General features: G+C 39.7%; 1 protein-coding gene across 1 annotated transcript; it reads right to left on the bottom strand.

Moving 5' to 3' along the window:
• Nucleotides 1-4287: 4287 nt before the first annotated feature.
• Nucleotides 4288-16009, bottom strand: LOC122985678 (NACHT, LRR and PYD domains-containing protein 12-like). Its single transcript, XM_044356523.1, has 15 exons — nucleotides 15987-16009; nucleotides 14839-14952; nucleotides 13795-13908; nucleotides 12751-12864; nucleotides 11707-11820; nucleotides 10663-10776; nucleotides 9669-9782; nucleotides 8625-8738; nucleotides 8287-8290; nucleotides 7983-8211; nucleotides 5920-7720; nucleotides 5645-5818; nucleotides 5335-5508; nucleotides 5174-5210; nucleotides 4288-4938 (listed from the first exon to the last, which is right to left on the bottom strand). Exons 1-15 carry the CDS (start codon nucleotides 16007-16009, stop codon nucleotides 4396-4398), a joined length of 3783 nt encoding a protein of 1260 aa, XP_044212458.1. The 3' UTR covers nucleotides 4288-4395.
• Nucleotides 16010-17634: the final 1625 nt, after the last annotated feature.

Genomic DNA, 17634 nt, shown 5'->3' on the forward strand with positions numbered 1-17634 from the left:
GCTCCTTCTTCCAGGGAAACCAGGCACTCCCTTTTTTAACCTTGGTTGTCTGTCGGTTCCACCCCTTCCCTTTAAGCACTTCCATCCTGTTTTTCACTAAGTTTTTGCTAACCACAACATAACTAAATATAAAAATAACAAAAAGAAAGACAGTGTTTGAAATATTATCGGTGAGCCCAGGGGCATAGACATACTATATAACTCCTGGCCATTCCTGTCATTTTTTAGAAGTTCATGGATGTGTTCATTTGTGATGCTGATATGTCGTGTCAGTTCATTTCGAGTTCAAAACATGTTCATACATTTATTACTTGTCATTGGTATTGTTAAGAGTGTAATATGGTTAACCAAAAAAATGAAGTGGCTATTGTCAAGTGTTACCTGTGTGTTACCTTTGCTGCTATTGAGGCTTTGCTAACTCAATGACAGGACACAGGTTTTCCCAATAAAACCATCCTGTCGGTTCACCAGTGGAAGGATTTAACATAAATCAGAAACAACATGAGAAATTATGTCTACATAAGTTGTAACTCAACACAGTGTTAATATGGCTATGAATCCCATGTAATGAGTTTTCTGGAATGCTGTGACATTGCGAAAGGGAGAGAAATGTAATTGTAGCCATTTGATTACTTCCTCATTTTACAATTATTGCAGTTTAAGTGACATGTAGTCGTATTCATATCACTCCTGATTATTCTTTACATTAGGTTTTGGGAATATTATGCATATTACTGCATATGGGTGAAATTAATATGTTATCCATCATTCAATGGTATTTTGTTATTCTTTGTCTTTATAGAAACCACAACCAGATTTAAACAGCCAGCTGTGATTGCATGACTACTGAAAAACCTGTATATGTGTTACTGAAAAGGGAAGAAGTAAACAGCATATCAATAATCTCTCAGCTCTGTATTTCATACTGTGGAAGATTTGGCCTTAAGTGGTGTTCTGGCTGACACAGCAGGTGACAAACACAGAACTATACCACCCAAACTGTGCATATTACTATTATTGCCATTACAGTCTATTTACTACTAACAATGTGTGTTTCCTTAGACAGTGTTCTTGTGTAGAGGGATTGTAACACAAATAATGAATTTCATACTAAAAACACTGTAACAAGCCAGGTTAAGACTTGGCACAATGTTTCAAATCCATCTTTAAACAACAGTCAGATGCCAAAATGAACATTGAAACAGGTTTTTCTTGCTGTAATAATTCCTCCTGTTCATACTGACCATTAGGAGATCCCTTCATAACGCACTTACAATGTAAGTGATGGGGGACAAAATCCACAGTTTTCCTTCTGTGCAAAAATGTATTTAAAAGTTTATCTGAAGCTAATATGAAGCTTCAAGTAGATATCTTTCAACGTTACAGTCTTTTTAGTGCCAAAGTACCTCTTTTTGTTACTATACTTCCACTGCAGCTCAACAGGGAAACACTGTCCAAGGAAACACAAAGAGGGAATTTGATGCTAAAAAGTCTGTAAATGTGGCAGATATCCACTTGAAATGACTCAGACTGCTGAAGCCTCACATTGAAAGCTCATTTGAAGGGGATCGTTTAATAGTCAATATGAACAGGAGGAATGACTACAGCGAGGAAAACCTCTTTCAGTGTTCATATGGACACCTGACTGTTTAAGGCACACTTGAAAAATTGTGAACCTGTCCTTTTAAGTTGAAAGTGTGATTGATTTAAGGTCAGGTTAAGCCTTTATAGGAAAAAGTGAAAACACTGTCTTCACAAGTGTAGTAATATGTGTGTCTGTGTGTGTGAAAAGTCTTCACAATCTCTCCAGAAATTAAAGTAACCATCAGACCTTTTGCTGACCTTTAGAAATTGTAGGAAGTACAGCTTGAATTTCTCAGGAACTAAACTACACCCATAGAAAGGGCTGACATGCTTAGATAGCCAAAAGGAGGATGATTTTTCATTGGAATTACCGAAGTCATTAAATAAGGCATGAAGTCAAGTCAGTTTTATTCATATAGAACCAAATCACAACAGATGTCATCTCAGGGCACTTTTCATATAGAGCAGGTCTGGACTGTCCTCTTTAAGGTTAAAGTTAAAATATATAATCTCCAACAGGATACAGCAGAAAAGTGACCATATGGAATCAAGGTGTAGTCTGTCCTTGAAGCTGCAGTTGCTTGTGAAGTGCAGATGGATTTGTGAGCCCTAGAGTCCTCTTGCATGCTCATGTAAAGGTTCAAGTATGAAGAGGAAATTATCTTTCAAGTTTCAAGTTGTAGCTTTCATGTTGAGAATTTGGTGAAACAGGCCATTGTTCTTGTTTATTCCTTGTGTTGGTTGATTTATTTTTTTAGGCACTGAACTGAGGATTTCACTTGACTAGGGATACAGATATGCATTTTTTGGGTGGGGGGCAGAAAACTAGTAAGTATCTGATGTGACCATTTGCCTCATGCAGTGAGATACATCTCCTTCTCATAGAATTGATCAGGTTGTTGATTGTGGCCTGCGAAATGTTGGTCCACTCCTCTTAAATGGCTGTGTGAAGTCGATTGATATAGGCAGGAATTGGAACACACTATCATGTGTTCAGTTGTCTAACTAAGAATGAGTCTCTAAATAAAAATATAATACTTTCCTTCAAGTCTATCTTAAAACATCAGTCTGGTATTCAAATAAACAATGAAATAGGTTTTTCTTGCCATAATAATTCCTCCTTCTCATAGTGGCTATTAAAAGATCACCTTCATAACGCACTTACAATGTAAGTGATAGGGGACAAAATCAACAGTCGTCCTCCTGTGCAAAAATGTTTGTCAAAGTGTATCTGAAGCTAAAATGAAGCTTCACCTGACTGCTGTTTTAAGACTTGAAAAATTGTGAACCTATAATTTTAAGTTGAAATTGTGTTTGAGTCAAGGTCAGGCTAAGCCTGTATAGGAAAAAGTGAAAACACTGTTCTAACAACTGTAGTAATATGTGTGTCTGTGTGTGTGAAAAGTCTTTCACCATTTGATCAGAAATGAAAGTAACTGTCAGACGTTTTTTTCTTATGCCCTCATTACGGCCCAAAAAAATCCTTACACAATGAAATAAAACTAGTGTCTTAATCAGTCCTGAATGTTAATATGTTGCTGGATGACTTAATTAACACCTTAAGAAGATTTGATTTGCTTAGGGTTAGAACACACTCTCTCAATTTGATAGAATTTGGGAACCCCTCGTTAAGTACCTTGCAGCTTAAAATTTGAAGATGAACCATAGTTTTCATCTATAACATTTCACAGTATCACACAAATATGAAAGAATGTGAATGAGTGAAAATGCACAGGGAACTTTGGTGGGTTAGGGTGATGGGATGGGATCACCCAGTCTATTTGTTGCTTTTTTTCCCCAATTTATTTCCTCAGTTTATTTTGTTGTTATTAATGTTCAGTTTTTCTTTTCTTTTTTAAAATGTTTTATTTAGTCATTTTCTTTTACAATGTACTGATTGAATATCACGTGGATACCAGTATAACACATCCTGTGGTATTATAATTATTAAACTGAGCAACAACTGACTCATTGTCATCTGTAACAAACTGCTCAATAGAAATAGATAAATATGTACATGTGCATAAACAGGTTGGTGGGTTGCACATACTTTTCTATACCTGCAGGTGCACCACTGAATGTCCCTGATAATCAAATGGAAATATAATTTAGAATTTTTGTTTTTTGTAATCTTTAGCTCTCACAAATTCTTTAAAATAAATGTATCCATGTATGAGCCAGAAAGATTTTTGACACCTTTTTTGCCATAAAAAAACATAATAATGTGTTTGGTGATTTGTACTTGAAAAGGCGCTGAGATTAAAATACAGGTAAAGGATAATGTACAGCGAGCAGGTCATTATGGTGAAATGAAGCCCAACAGGGTGATACAGGACCCTGACGTGAAGCGGAAGCGTCTTGAATCACAGTGAAGAGGGGGAAAATGTTATATACCCAAAGCTTCCTAGCAAACATGGGCTTACAAGACAATATTTACATCACCTACGGGGGCAAGGAAAACTAAAGGAAAGCAATTATATACGTTATTATATACATACATGTTAGGCAGATTACATCAGATATTAACACACATTGATGTTAATGATTTAACACAATTTGAGCTGTCATCAAAAAGACTGGGATGTCTGGACATTTTCAGGAAAAACTTCACTTTAAGATCCAGATAAAGTGGAATAACTAACAGCCACTAGATTCTGCTCCAAGAAAACTTTGAAACCAGAGTGAAACCTCATCCATCATCAACATTTATACACAGGAAGCTGCTGTCACTTCCAGTTTCTATTGTTCACTGGTGAACAGAGTGAACAGTGATTTCAGCAGCTGTCTTCAGTCAGCAGTGTGAGTGTTTGTCTACACAGGAGGAGACTCTCCCTCAGACAGAGGACAAAGGGAGACTGAGGAACCATACCCGACTGCAAACCCAGCATACAGAGGCTGAGTGAATGTGGTGTTGAAGGTGTAGAGGTGGATCAGTGTGTCAGAGGAGACTCTGTAGAAGGACAGAGTGCTAGCAGGATAGTCCACATACACTGCTGCTCTGTGAGAGACAGCGGAGGAGGGGATGGATGTTTCTCTCTTATTGTGACTGACAGAGTAACCGCCATCAGTGCAGAACAGACTCCACGACTGATTGTTCCTTCCAAACCTACAGTCATCACTGTCTATTTTCCTGCTGATTCCTGTGTAAGCCACTGATATATGAACTCTTCCACTCCACTTGACCTCCCAGTAACATCGGCCAGTCAGACCATTTCTACACAGCAGCTGAACCCAGGAGTCAAATCTGTCTGGATGATAACGATATGACTGATACTCCTCCACACGTTCCACCTTCCTGTTGTTGTCAGACAGTTTGAGTTTTTTGTGTGCTGTGTTTATGTCCAGTGTGAGTTCACAGAAATCTGGTGAGAAGAAGAAACATCACAGCAGCAGTTTATCATCTGACACACCTGATGTATTTATTTTCTTAAATTCTGATCTGTTAATTTCTATAAAGTTTGATGATACATTTTTTTCATAATGTTTTAATGAATAAATGCCACAAAGACCAACTTTGTATTTAAAGAGAAACTGACTGTGCTGTTTAGTTGCCATGAATCAAATTAATTCCACACTTACACTTCCTTACATCAGGTTTTAACCTGTGCTCTCCATCATGGTCCACCCTGGAGGAAGAAACAGTCTGAATGATTTTGTATCCAACATGATTCCTAACTGCTGTTCAATATGAAGCAGTGTTCCTCAGTTTGTCAGTGACACAGAAACAGGCTGCAACTCATCTCTGCATACCTGAGAGTGCCCAGTCTCCAGTGTGGATCCTTCAGTCCAGCAGACAGCAGTTTCTCTCCTGAGGCTCCTGGATGATTGTAGCTCAGATCCAGCTCTCTCAGATGGGAGGGGTTGGAGCTAAGAGCTGAAACCAAAGAAGCACAGCCTTCCTCTGTGACCAGACATCCTGAAAGGCTGAAATTCAGAAAATAAAGTTAACTCTGTGTTTTTAGAAAATCATATTAGCAAGAAGATTCTACAGATGTTAACCATCTTCACTAACATAAACCTAAAGCAGGATGAACTGTTTAACAAACATCTGAATCCTGACCTGAGAGTTTCCAGTGTACAGTGTGGACTCTCCAGTCCAGCAGACAGCAGCTTCACTCCTGAATCCTGCAGGTTGTTGTTACTCAGATCTAGCTCTCTTAGACTAGAGGACTGGGAGCTGAGAACTGAGGAGAGAGCTGCACAGCTTCTCTCTGAGAGGTTACAGCCGCTCAGCCTGAAGAATTAGTGATGAACACACACAAAATGTTTTATTTATCATGTATAAAATTAAATATATTTGAAATTGTTCATATATTCAGCATTTCATCCACCTACAGAGCTTTTTTTGAAGCTTTGACCACTGGCAGCAGTCTCAGAAGAGCTTCCTCTGAAGCAGAGTATTTCTTCAGGTCAAACACATCCAGATCTTTTTCCGATGACAGTAAGATGAAGACCAGAGCTGACCACTGAGCAGGAGACAGTTTATCTGTAGAGAGACTTCCTGAACTCAGGTGCTGTTGGATCCCCACCACGAGAGAACGATCGTTCAGTTCATTCAGACAGTGGAGCAGATTGATGTTTCTCTCTGCAGACAGATCCTCACCGATTTTCTTCTTGATGTACTCTACTGTTTTCTGATTGGTCTGTGAGCTACTTCCTGTCTGTGTCAGCAGACCTCGTAGGAGAGCCTGATTGGTCTGCAGTGAAAGACCCAGAAGAAAGCGGAGGAACAAGTCCAGGTGTCCATTTGGACTCTTTAAGGCCTCGTCCACAGCATGCTGGTAAAGATGTTTTGGTTTACGTGTGTCTTTAAAGATTTTAGACAACCAGGATGAAGTTTGTTCTTCTGCCAGCAGATTGACTCCAGAGTTGATGATCTTCAGATGGACATGAAGAGCAGCCAGAAACTCCTGAACACTCAGATGGATGAAGCAGAACACCTTGTCCTGGTACAGCCCTCTCTCCTCTTTGAAGATCTCTGTAAACACTCCTGAGTACACTGAGGCTGCTCTGATATCGATGCCACACTCTATCAGGTCTGATTCATAGAAGATCAGGTTGCCTTTCTGCAGCTGTTCAAAAGCCAGTTTTCCCAGAAACTCAATCATGTTCTTGCTCTCTGGATTCCAGTGTGGATCTGTCTCAGCTCCTTCATGATACTTGACATTCTTCACTTTGGACTGAACCACCAGGAAGTGGATGTACATCTCAGTCAGGGTCTTCGGCAGCTCTCCTCTTTCTCTTCTTCTCAACACATTCTCCAGAACTGTAGCAGTGATCCAGCAGAAGACTGGGATGTGACACATGATGTAGAGGCTTCGTGATCTCTTGATGTGGGAGATGATTGTGCTGGCCTGTTCCTTATGTGTGAATCTCTTCCTGAAGTACTTCTCCTTCTGTGGGTCAGTGAACCCTCTGACCTCTGTCACCATGTCAATACACCAAGGAGGGATCTGATTGGCTGCTGCAGGTCGTGTGGTTATCCAGAGGCGAGCAGAGGGAAGCAGTTTCCCCCTGATGAGGTTTGTCAGCAGCACATCCACAGAGGTAGACTCTGTAACATCAGTTAGGATCTTATTGTTGTGGAAGTCCAGAGGAAGTCGGCACTCATCCAGACCATCAAAGATGAACACAACCTGGAACTCTTCAAATCTGCAGATACCTGCTTTTTTGGTTTCAGTAAAGAAGTGATGAACAAGTTCCACCAAGCTGTACTTTTTCTCTTTCAGCACATTCAGCTCTCTGAAAGTGAATGGAAATGTGAACTGTATGTCCTGGTTGGCTTTGTCTTCAGCCCAGTCCAGAGTGAACTTCTGTGTTAAGACTGTTTTCCCAATGCCAGCCACTCCCTTTGTCATCACTGTTCTCATTAGTTCATCTCTTCCAGCTGGGGCTTTAAAGATGTCTTCTCGTCTGATTGTTTCTGGTTTGTCTGGTTTCCTGGATGCTGTTTCAATCTGTCTGACCTCATGTTCACCATTGACCTCTGCAGTCCCTCCCTCTGTGATGTAGAGCTCGGTGTAGATCTGATTCAGAAGGGTTGGGTTCCCTGCTTTAGCAATCCCCTCAAACACACACTGGAACTTCTTCTTCAGGTTAGACTTGAGTTTATATTGACACTCTGCAGCACCAGTTCCTAAATTATCAAACAACAAATGAAATCAATCAGATGATTCTACAATAAATTGGTAAAATGTAAACATTAAACTGCAGATGTCTATGTTTTCCTCCACTATGAAATCTATTCAGCTCATCAGTTGTGGACAAACAGTTTCTTACTTTTTTCAGCTTAGAAGAATTCATAGATCTGATGCAGATGTGTGCATCATACTAACAGCAGAGTTTGAAATAGAAGCCTCCATTTCCTCTCCATGTTAACTATGTTAAAGTCCTCTTACTGCTCTGCAGACAGTCAGCCAGCTCCTCCTGCTTCATTCTCCTCAAGAAGTGCAATGTGATGTTCAGAAATGCCTCTCTGCTGCTTCTCCTCTGCTCTTCTTCCTTTCCGTCCAACACCTCCTCACCCTCACTCTGACTCTCTGAGCATTCTGGGTAATCTGGACTAAGAACCCTCTGGATCTTCTTCAGCTCGCTCTTCACAAAACTGATGATATTCTCCTCCAGCAGCTGGAACAGGATAAAATGAAAATTTAACTGGCAGAAGTCAACTTTCATTTCATCTGTGACAGACTGAAAACCTACTGGTCTACAGAGTGCAGCATGGAGACTGTTAGAACCAGAATTGTGGTTTAGTATTTAGAATGTGGCTGTTGTAGTTAGTAGTAGGGGCTGTGCTTTACATTTACACACCATAAATATGGAGTCCAGGTGTGTTTGATGCTGCTGGACAGATTGACAACTGAGAACCTCTGAGCTCTGCTGATGAACTCTGTGAAGAAAAGATTAAGTCTTAGAATAAATAATAACACTCCGTGTTAAAGGTGTTCTGTTTTATCACAGTGGATCCAGGTAAAACACTTGGCTGTTCTGTCTTATTCTTTACTTACTCTCTAAAAGACACAAACATTTTACAGTCTTACCTCTGATCAGCAGACTGCTGTCCATGTTTGAAGTCAATAAATCGACCCATCGACCGGTCACTCTTCATGGACATACTGCTGAGTTCAGAGTAGTTTTGTCTTTTCTGATGGATCCTGATGGAAACAGAACACTCATAAATGCACTTGTTCAGACATGAGACAGACAAAGAATGTGACATGCTCAGTACATTCATAACAAAGACATCATACCTCTTCTGTGGGAAATATTCTAGATACAACATCTGTAGTTATTCCCGCAGCTCTTGACTGTATCCCATGGCCTTCATCAGAGAAAGGAATTGCTCAGGTTTGATCAATTAAAGGATTTGGCTGGCGGTTTTCTTTACTCATAGTCCACAAATCTCATGTGCAGAGCCACAACAAGCTAGTGAAGCTGTAAACAGTACTTGGAAGTTCTCTCTTGAGGGTTACTTTCTTATCGCTGTTATTAGTCTTTGGAGCCGTTTCTAAACAAACTAACATGACCAAACTCTTCATCATGAAGGAACATGTCACCCAGTGCATCGGTGTGGCTCACTTGTTGATGAGAAGAAAAATATAGAAAACTGCCAGAATTATCCTTGAGGGGAAGGGCTTCTGCCAAGTAATAGTGGTACTAGTCATTGAACAGCAGAACAAAACTAGTTACACAGTATTCACTGGGAAGGGGTCAAAGGTCATTGACCAGGAGTCAGTGGAGTGCTTGAGAAAGGTCAAGGAAGACATTCACATCTGACTCCAGAGATCATCCTTGAACAGAGACATGGGTAACTATCGTCCCCAAAATGCAACCAGCTGTAATCATGTGACTGAAGTGTTGTACTTTATTTACATGATGACACCTGAGCAGGTTCTATTCACTGAGGAAGGCCATGGGTTACAATAGAAAGTTCTGGGATTGGCTAAATTTGTGGTCCATGTGTATAAAATATTTGCCATAGATATACTGTATGTCACCAATGTCCAGAATTAATCCCCACAATCAATCAAACTTCTTCTTAGGAGAGTTGGATAGTAACAGACACAAACATTTTACAGTCTTACCTCTGATCAGCAGACTGCTGTCCATGTTTGAAGTCAATAAATCGACCCATAGACCGGTCACTCTTCATGGACATACTGCTGAGTTCAGAGTAGTTTTGTCTTTTCTGATGGATCCTGATGGAAACAAAACACTCATAAATGCACTTGTTCAGACATGAGACAGACAAAGAATGTGACATGCTCAGTACATTCATAACAAAGACATCATACCTCTTGACTGTATCCCATGGCCTTCATCAGAGAAAGGAATTGCTCAGGTTTGATCAATTAAAGGATTTGGCTGGCAGTTTTCTTTACTCATAGTCCACAAATCTCATGTGCAGAGCCACAACAAGCTAGTGAAGCTGTAAACAGTACTTGGAAGTTCTCTCTTGAGGGTTACTTTCTTATCGCTGTTATTAGTCTTTGGAGCCGTTTCTAAACAAACTAACATGACCAAACTCTTCATCATGAAGGAACATGTCACCCAGTGCATCGGTGTGGCTCACTTGTTGATGAGAAGAAAAATATAGAAAACTGCCAGAATTATCCTTGAGGGGAAGGGCTTCTGCCAAGTAATAGTGGTACTAGTCATTGAACAGCAGAACAAAACTAGTTACACAGTATTCACTGGGAAGGGGTCAAAGGTCATTGACCAGGAGTCAGTGGAGTGCTTGAGAAAGGTCAAGGAAGACATTCACATCTGACTCCAGAGATCATCCTTGAACAGAGACATGGGTAACTATCGTCCCCAAAATGCAACCAGCTGTAATCATGTGACTGAAGTGTTGTACTTTATTTACATGATGACACCTGAGCAGGTTCTATTCACTGAGGAAGGCCATGGGTTACAAAAGAAAGTTCTGGGATTGGCTAAATTTGTGGTCCATGTGTATAAAATATTTGCCATAGATATACTGTATGTCACCAATGTCCAGAATTAATCCCCACAATCAATCAAACTTCTTCTTAGGAGAGTTGGATAGTAACAGACACAAACATTTTACAGTCTTACCTCTGATCAGCAGACTGCTGTCCATGTTTGAAGTCAATAAATCGACCCATAGACCGGTCACTCTTCATGGACATACTGCTGAGTTCAGAGTAGTTTTGTCTTTTCTGATGGATCCTGATGGAAACAAAACACTCATAAATGCACTTGTTCAGACATGAGACAGACAAAGAATGTGACATGCTCAGTACATTCATAACAAAGACATCATACCTCTTCTGTGGGAAATATTCTAGATACAACATCTGTAGTTATTCCCGCAGCTCTTGACTGTATCCCATGGCCTTCATCAGAGAAAGGAATTGCTCAGGTTTGATCAATTAAAGGATTTGGCTGGCAGTTTTCTTTACTCATAGTCCACAAATCTCATGTGCAGAGCCACAACAAGCTAGTGAAGCTGTAAACAGTACTTGGAAGTTCTCTCTTGAGGGTTACTTTCTTATCGCTGTTATTAGTCTTTGGAGCCGTTTCTAAACAAACTAACATGACCAAACTCTTCATCATGAAGGAACATGTCACCCAGTGCATCGGTGTGGCTCACTTGTTGATGAGAAGAAAAATATAGAAAACTGCCAGAATTATCCTTGAGGGGAAGGGCTTCTGCCAAGTAATAGTGGTACTAGTCATTGAACAGCAGAACAAAACTAGTTACACAGTATTCACTGGGAAGGGGTCAAAGGTCATTGACCAGGAGTCAGTGGAGTGCTTGAGAAAGGTCAAGGAAGACATTCACATCTGACTCCAGAGATCATCCTTGAACAGAGACATGGGTAATTATCGTCCCCAAAATGCAACCAGCTGTAATCATGTGACTGAAGTGTTGTACTTTATTTACATGATGACACCTGAGCAGGTTCTATTCCCTGAGGAAGGCCATGGGTTACAATAGAAAGTTCTGGGATTGGCTAAATTTGTGGTCCATGTGTATAAAATATTTGCCATAGATATACTGTATGTCACCAATGTCCAGAATTAATCCCCACAATCAATCAAACTTCTTCTTAGGAGAGTTGGATAGTAACAGACACAAACATTTTACAGTCTTACCTCTGATCAGCAGACTGCTGTCCATGTTTGAAGTCAATAAATCGACCCATAGACCGGTCACTCTTCATGGACATACTGCTGAGTTCAGAGTAGTTTTGTCTTTTCTGATGGATCCTGATGGAAACAGAACACTCATAAATGCACTTGTTCAGACATGAGACAGACAAAGAATGTGACATGCTCAGTACATTCATAACAAAGACATCATACCTCTTCTGTGGGAAATATTCTAGATACAACATCTGTAGTTATTCCCGCAGCTCTTGACTGTATCCCATGGCCTTCATCAGAGAAAGGAATTGCTCAGGTTTGATCAATTAAAGGATTTGGCTGGCGGTTTTCTTTACTCATAGTCCACAAATCTCATGTGCAGAGCCACAACAAGCTAGGGAAGCTGTAAACAGTACTTGGAAGTTCTCTCTTGAGGGTTACTTTCTTATCGCTGTTATTAGTCTTTGGAGCCGTTTCTAAACAAACTAACATGACCAAACTCTTCAACATGAAGGAACATGTCACCCAGTGCATCGGTGTGGCTCACTTGTTGATGAGAAGAAAAATATAGAAAACTGCCAGAATTATCCTTGAGGGGAAGGGCTTCTGTCAAGTAATAATGGTACTAGTCTTTGAACAACAGAACAAAACTAGTTACACAGTATTCACTGGGAAGGGGTCAAAGGTCATTGACCAGGAGTCGGTGGAGTGCTTGAGAAAGGTCAAGGAGGATATTCACATCTGACTCCAGAGATCATCCTTGAACAGAGACATGGGTAACTATCGTCCCCAAAATACAACCAGCTGTTATCATGTGACTGAAGTGTTATACTTTATTTACATGATGACACCTGAGCAGGTTCTATTCCCTGAGGAAGGCCATGGGTTACGATAGAAAGTTCTGGGATTGGCTAAATTTGTGGTCCATGTGTATAAAATATTTGCCATAGATATACTGTATGTCACCAATGTCCAGAATTAATCCCCACAATCAATCAAACTTCTTCTTAGGAGAGTTGGATAGTAACAGACACAAACATTTTACAGTCTTACCTCTGATCAGCAGACTGCTGTCCATGTTTGAAGTCAATAAATCGACCCATAGACCGGTCACTCTTCATGGACATACTGCTGAGTTCAGAGTAGTTTTGTCTTTTCTGATGGATCCTGATGGAAACAAAACACTCATAAATGCACTTGTTCAGACATGAGACAGACAAAGAATGTGACATGCTCAGTACATTCATAACAAAGACATCATACCTCTTCTGTGGGAAATATTCTAGATACAACATCTGTAGTTATTCCCGCAGCTCTTGACTGTATCCCATGGCCTTCATCAGAGAAAGGAATTGCTCAGGTTTGATCAATTAAAGGATTTGGCTGGCAGTTTTCTTTACTCATAGTCCACAAATCTCATGTGCAGAGCCACAACAAGCTAGTGAAGCTGTAAACAGTACTTGGAAGTTCTCTCTTGAGGGTTACTTTCTTATCGCTGTTATTAGTCTTTGGAGCCGTTTCTAAACAAACTAACATGACCAAACTCTTCATCATGAAGGAACATGTCACCCAGTGCATCGGTGTGGCTCACTTGTTGATGAGAAGAAAAATATAGAAAACTGCCAGAATTATCCTTGAGGGGAAGGGCTTCTGCCAAGTAATAGTGGTACTAGTCATTGAACAGCAGAACAAAACTAGTTACACAGTATTCACTGGGAAGGGGTCAAAGGTCATTGACCAGGAGTCAGTGGAGTGCTTGAGAAAGGTCAAGGAAGACATTCACATCTGACTCCAGAGATCATCCTTGAACAGAGACATGGGTAACTATCGTCCCCAAAATGCAACCAGCTGTAATCATGTGACTGAAGTGTTGTACTTTATTTACATGATGACACCTGAGCAGGTTCTATTCACTGAGGAAGGCCATGGGTTACAATAGAAAGTTCTGGGATTGGCTAAATTTGTGGTCCATGTGTATAAAATATTTGCCATAGATATACTGTATGTCACCAATGTCCAGAATTAATCCCCACAATCAATCAAACTTCTTCTTAGGAGAGTTGGATTGTAACAGACACAAACATTTTACAGTCTTACCTCTGATCAGCAGACTGCTGTCCATGTTTGAAGTCAATAAATCGACCCATAGACCGGTCACTCTTCATGGACATACTGCTGAGTTCAGAGTAGTTTTGTCTTTTCTGATGGATCCTGATGGAAACAGAACACTCATAAATGCACTTGTTCAGACATGAGACAGACAAAGAATGTGACATGCTCAGTACATTCATAACAAAGACATCATGCCTCTTCTGTGGGAAATATTCTAGATACAACATCTGTGGTTATTCCCGCAGCTCTTGACTGTATCCCATGGCCTTCATCAGAGAAAGGAATTGCTCAGGTTTGATCAATTGAAGGATTTGGCTGGCGGTTTTCTTTACTCATTGTCCACAAATCTCATGTGCAGAGCCACAACAAGCTAGTGAAGCTGTAAACAGTACTTGGAAGTTCTCTCTTGAGGGTTACTTTCTTATCGCTGTTATTAGTCTTTGGAGCCGTTTCTAAACAAACTAACATGACCAAACTCTTCATCATGAAGGAACATGTCACCCAGTGCATCAGTGTGGCTCACTTGTTAATGAGAAGAAAAATATAGAAAACTGCCAGAATTATCCTTGAGGGGAAGGGCTTCTGTCAAGTAATAGTGGTACTAGTCTTTGAACAACAGAACAAAACTAGTTACACAGTATTCACTGGGAAGGGGTCAAAGGTCATTGACCAGGAGTCAGTGGAGTACTTGAGAAAGGTCAAGGAGGATATTCACATCTGACTCCAGAGATCATCCTTGAACAGAGACATGGGTAACTATCGTCCCCAAAATACAACCAGCTGTTATCATGTGACTGAAGTGTTATACTTTATTTACATGATGACAACTGAGCAGGTTCTATTCACTGAGGAAGGCCATGGGTTACGATAGAAAGTTCTGGGATTGGCTAAATTTGTGGTCCATGTGTATAAAATATTTGCCATAGATATACTGTATGTCACCAATGTCCAGAATTAATCCCCACAATCAATCAAACTTCTTCTTAGGAGAGTTGGATAGTAACAGACACAAACATTTTACAGTCTTACCTCTGATCAGCAGACTGCTGTCCATGTTTGAAGTCAATAAATCGACCCATAGACCGGTCACTCTTCATGGACATACTGCTGAGTTCAGAGTAGATTCGACTTTTCTGATGGATCCTGATGGAAACAAAACATCATAACACATCATAAAACATCATAAATCCACATGTTCAGTAAAAATCCTCCAAGATAAAATACTGCTGAGAAATATGTTGAATGTTTTAAACATGACAATGAAATACTTCTCATGATATCGATAACTTTCAGTTCAAAAAGCTTACCTGTGATCATCAGATTGCTGCTCTGGGCTTCAATATAGCACACACAGAGCTTTGAGTGTGAATAATGATGGTGGAGTAATGTGAACAGAGAACAGCTATAGACAGTTAGAGATCCTCATCTCACCTCTGAGCTTTGGTCTGGCTGTCATGTTCCCCACACAGAGAGGTTTTAGAGGGAGGGGCTCCCTCCTCTCTGTCCTCACATTGATTCATAGCAGAGAAGCACCTTCACACAAACACAACATGCTCATTTATTGTGCAATAAGTTGCACATCACTCCACACATTAGTTCTCATTCCTCTCAAAACTCAAAACTGACTCAACTTGTCACAAATATTCAGTCTGAGCCTTGTTGAGGCAGTAATGACAAGAGAGTTTGTTACAGAGCCTCATAGTACAAAATTACCTCATTTATTATATTAAAACTTGTCAGAGTATGCCCAAAAATGTCAGTTATATTTCCCAGAGCTGGAATTTAAACATTCAAAATGTATTTCTTACAATCCCTAAATTTGATGTAACACCCGAAAATACGTTTTCTATGTCAGAATTGGGCATAGCCTGACCCAAATTCATAAACTAAATATTTTTAGATGAAAAATATGTTATTCATAATCCTAACATTTGTTAATGCAACCTTACATTTATTTTGTCACCCACAGATAGTTCAATGGGACACTGTAGGCAAAGTAATTGAAAATATCACTTTTCTACATGTTTATGCTTGTTGTAATGATTGCAATTGTCGTCAACTCAAGTAAAATATTATCTTTAACTTCTTCACCAACCCTCCTGTTTTTTTTAAACTTAAATGTTGGCAGTATGCCCCTCATGGCTGAGGGGCCCTAAGCAGTCTCTAAGGTTCCTTACAGCCTGGGCTGGCTCTGGTCCATCGAGAAAGAATTCTGCAGCCTTTGGGACATTAGAGACATGGACTGTGCAAAATGGGTCTCAGTTCAACTGAGTCAGTCGCAGTGTTGTAAGATAACTGTTTGAACAATTGGAGTATTAACAGTTCAAAAATGAGCATCAGTCAAGTTGATCAAAGCTTTCCGACCAGTTCTGATACTTCCTGCATTTTCACACTGGTGATGGGAGATTAAAATACAACTGCTGCTGATTTTACCTGGTAATCATCCACAACAGTGATACATGTAAATTATTCTAAAATAAGTGTTGTTTTACTTAGATTAAAAAAACCTCAATATTTATACCTGCAAGAATTAAATACATATTTCTGAAACACCCAATCAGCATGAAGAAACATTTGAGCTGTACACACAAACAGTGATACAACACAATGTGATCAAAGTGATCATGTTCATCAGACTTTTGTAGATTTCTCTGGTAGGATTCTCACCTGTTGAACTCACTTCAAGTCAACTTACAGACACTTTCCACCTTCATGCATACAGGGAACATTGGGAGAGAAGAAGCTGCTCATTCTCTGTCAGGTCTGGTGTCTGTGTGCATTTAATCTGAGGACGCCGTCATACCTTCATAACTTCAGAGTCCAAGTCTAAAAAAACGTCAATGGGACGTGAAAACCAGAAACCAGTGTTACAGAAATCATCACACATCAGATGGTGTAGTTCTACTATCTCCACTATGGTGCAAATTGACTATCTAATAACCTAAAGATCAGTTCAGCAGAAGTAATGGAGGAGCAGCCATTTGCTTGATTACAGGAGTAATACAAAGATTTAATTTATGCAATTTGACTGTTTACTGCTACTACCACTACTACTACCACCAATACTAGTAGTAACTGCACATTTATTACTAATATTACTTGTACTTTGATTACTGATTGAGTGATTGATTGATTGGAGTGTTCTGCACCTTTTCTGGTGCCCAGAACATATGGGCTTACAAGCAATAAACAGCAACAATAACCAAAAAATGATAAGATGTACATACATCTAAAGCTACCACTACTACTACTACTACTACTACTACTACCACTACTACTACTAGTACTACTACTACTACTACTACTACTACTAATAATAATAATAATAATAATAATGGCACCGTTTACTGTTGTGTATATCACTGTTCAGTTTAATCCATACATCATGTAAGTCACTTTCTTATAAAAGTGTCTGAGAATAAAATGAGCCTCAGTCAAGTTGATCAAAGTTGTGTGACCAGTTCTGACACTCCCTGCATTTTTCACTACTGATGGGAGATTAAAATGAAACTGATGTTGGTTTTACCTACTAATCACTAACAGTGATACATGTAAATCACTCTGAAATAATTGTACTTTAACTTAAACAGAAAACTGAAGAATATCTGTAAATGCACATATTAAATAGATATTTTTGAAACAGCCAATCAGCATCAAGAAACATTTGAGCTGTACAGTCAAACAGTGATACAACACAATGTGATCAAAGTGATCATGTTCATCAGACATTTACAGATTTCTCTGGTAGGATTTTCACCTGCTGAACTCACTTCAAGTCAACTTATAGACACTTGCCACCTTCATGCATAGAGGAAACATTGAAAG

Source organism: Thunnus albacares, chromosome 7 (genome assembly GCF_914725855.1).
Source record: "Thunnus albacares chromosome 7, fThuAlb1.1, whole genome shotgun sequence".
In the NCBI taxonomy this organism is placed as follows: Eukaryota; Metazoa; Chordata; class Actinopteri; order Scombriformes; family Scombridae; genus Thunnus; species Thunnus albacares.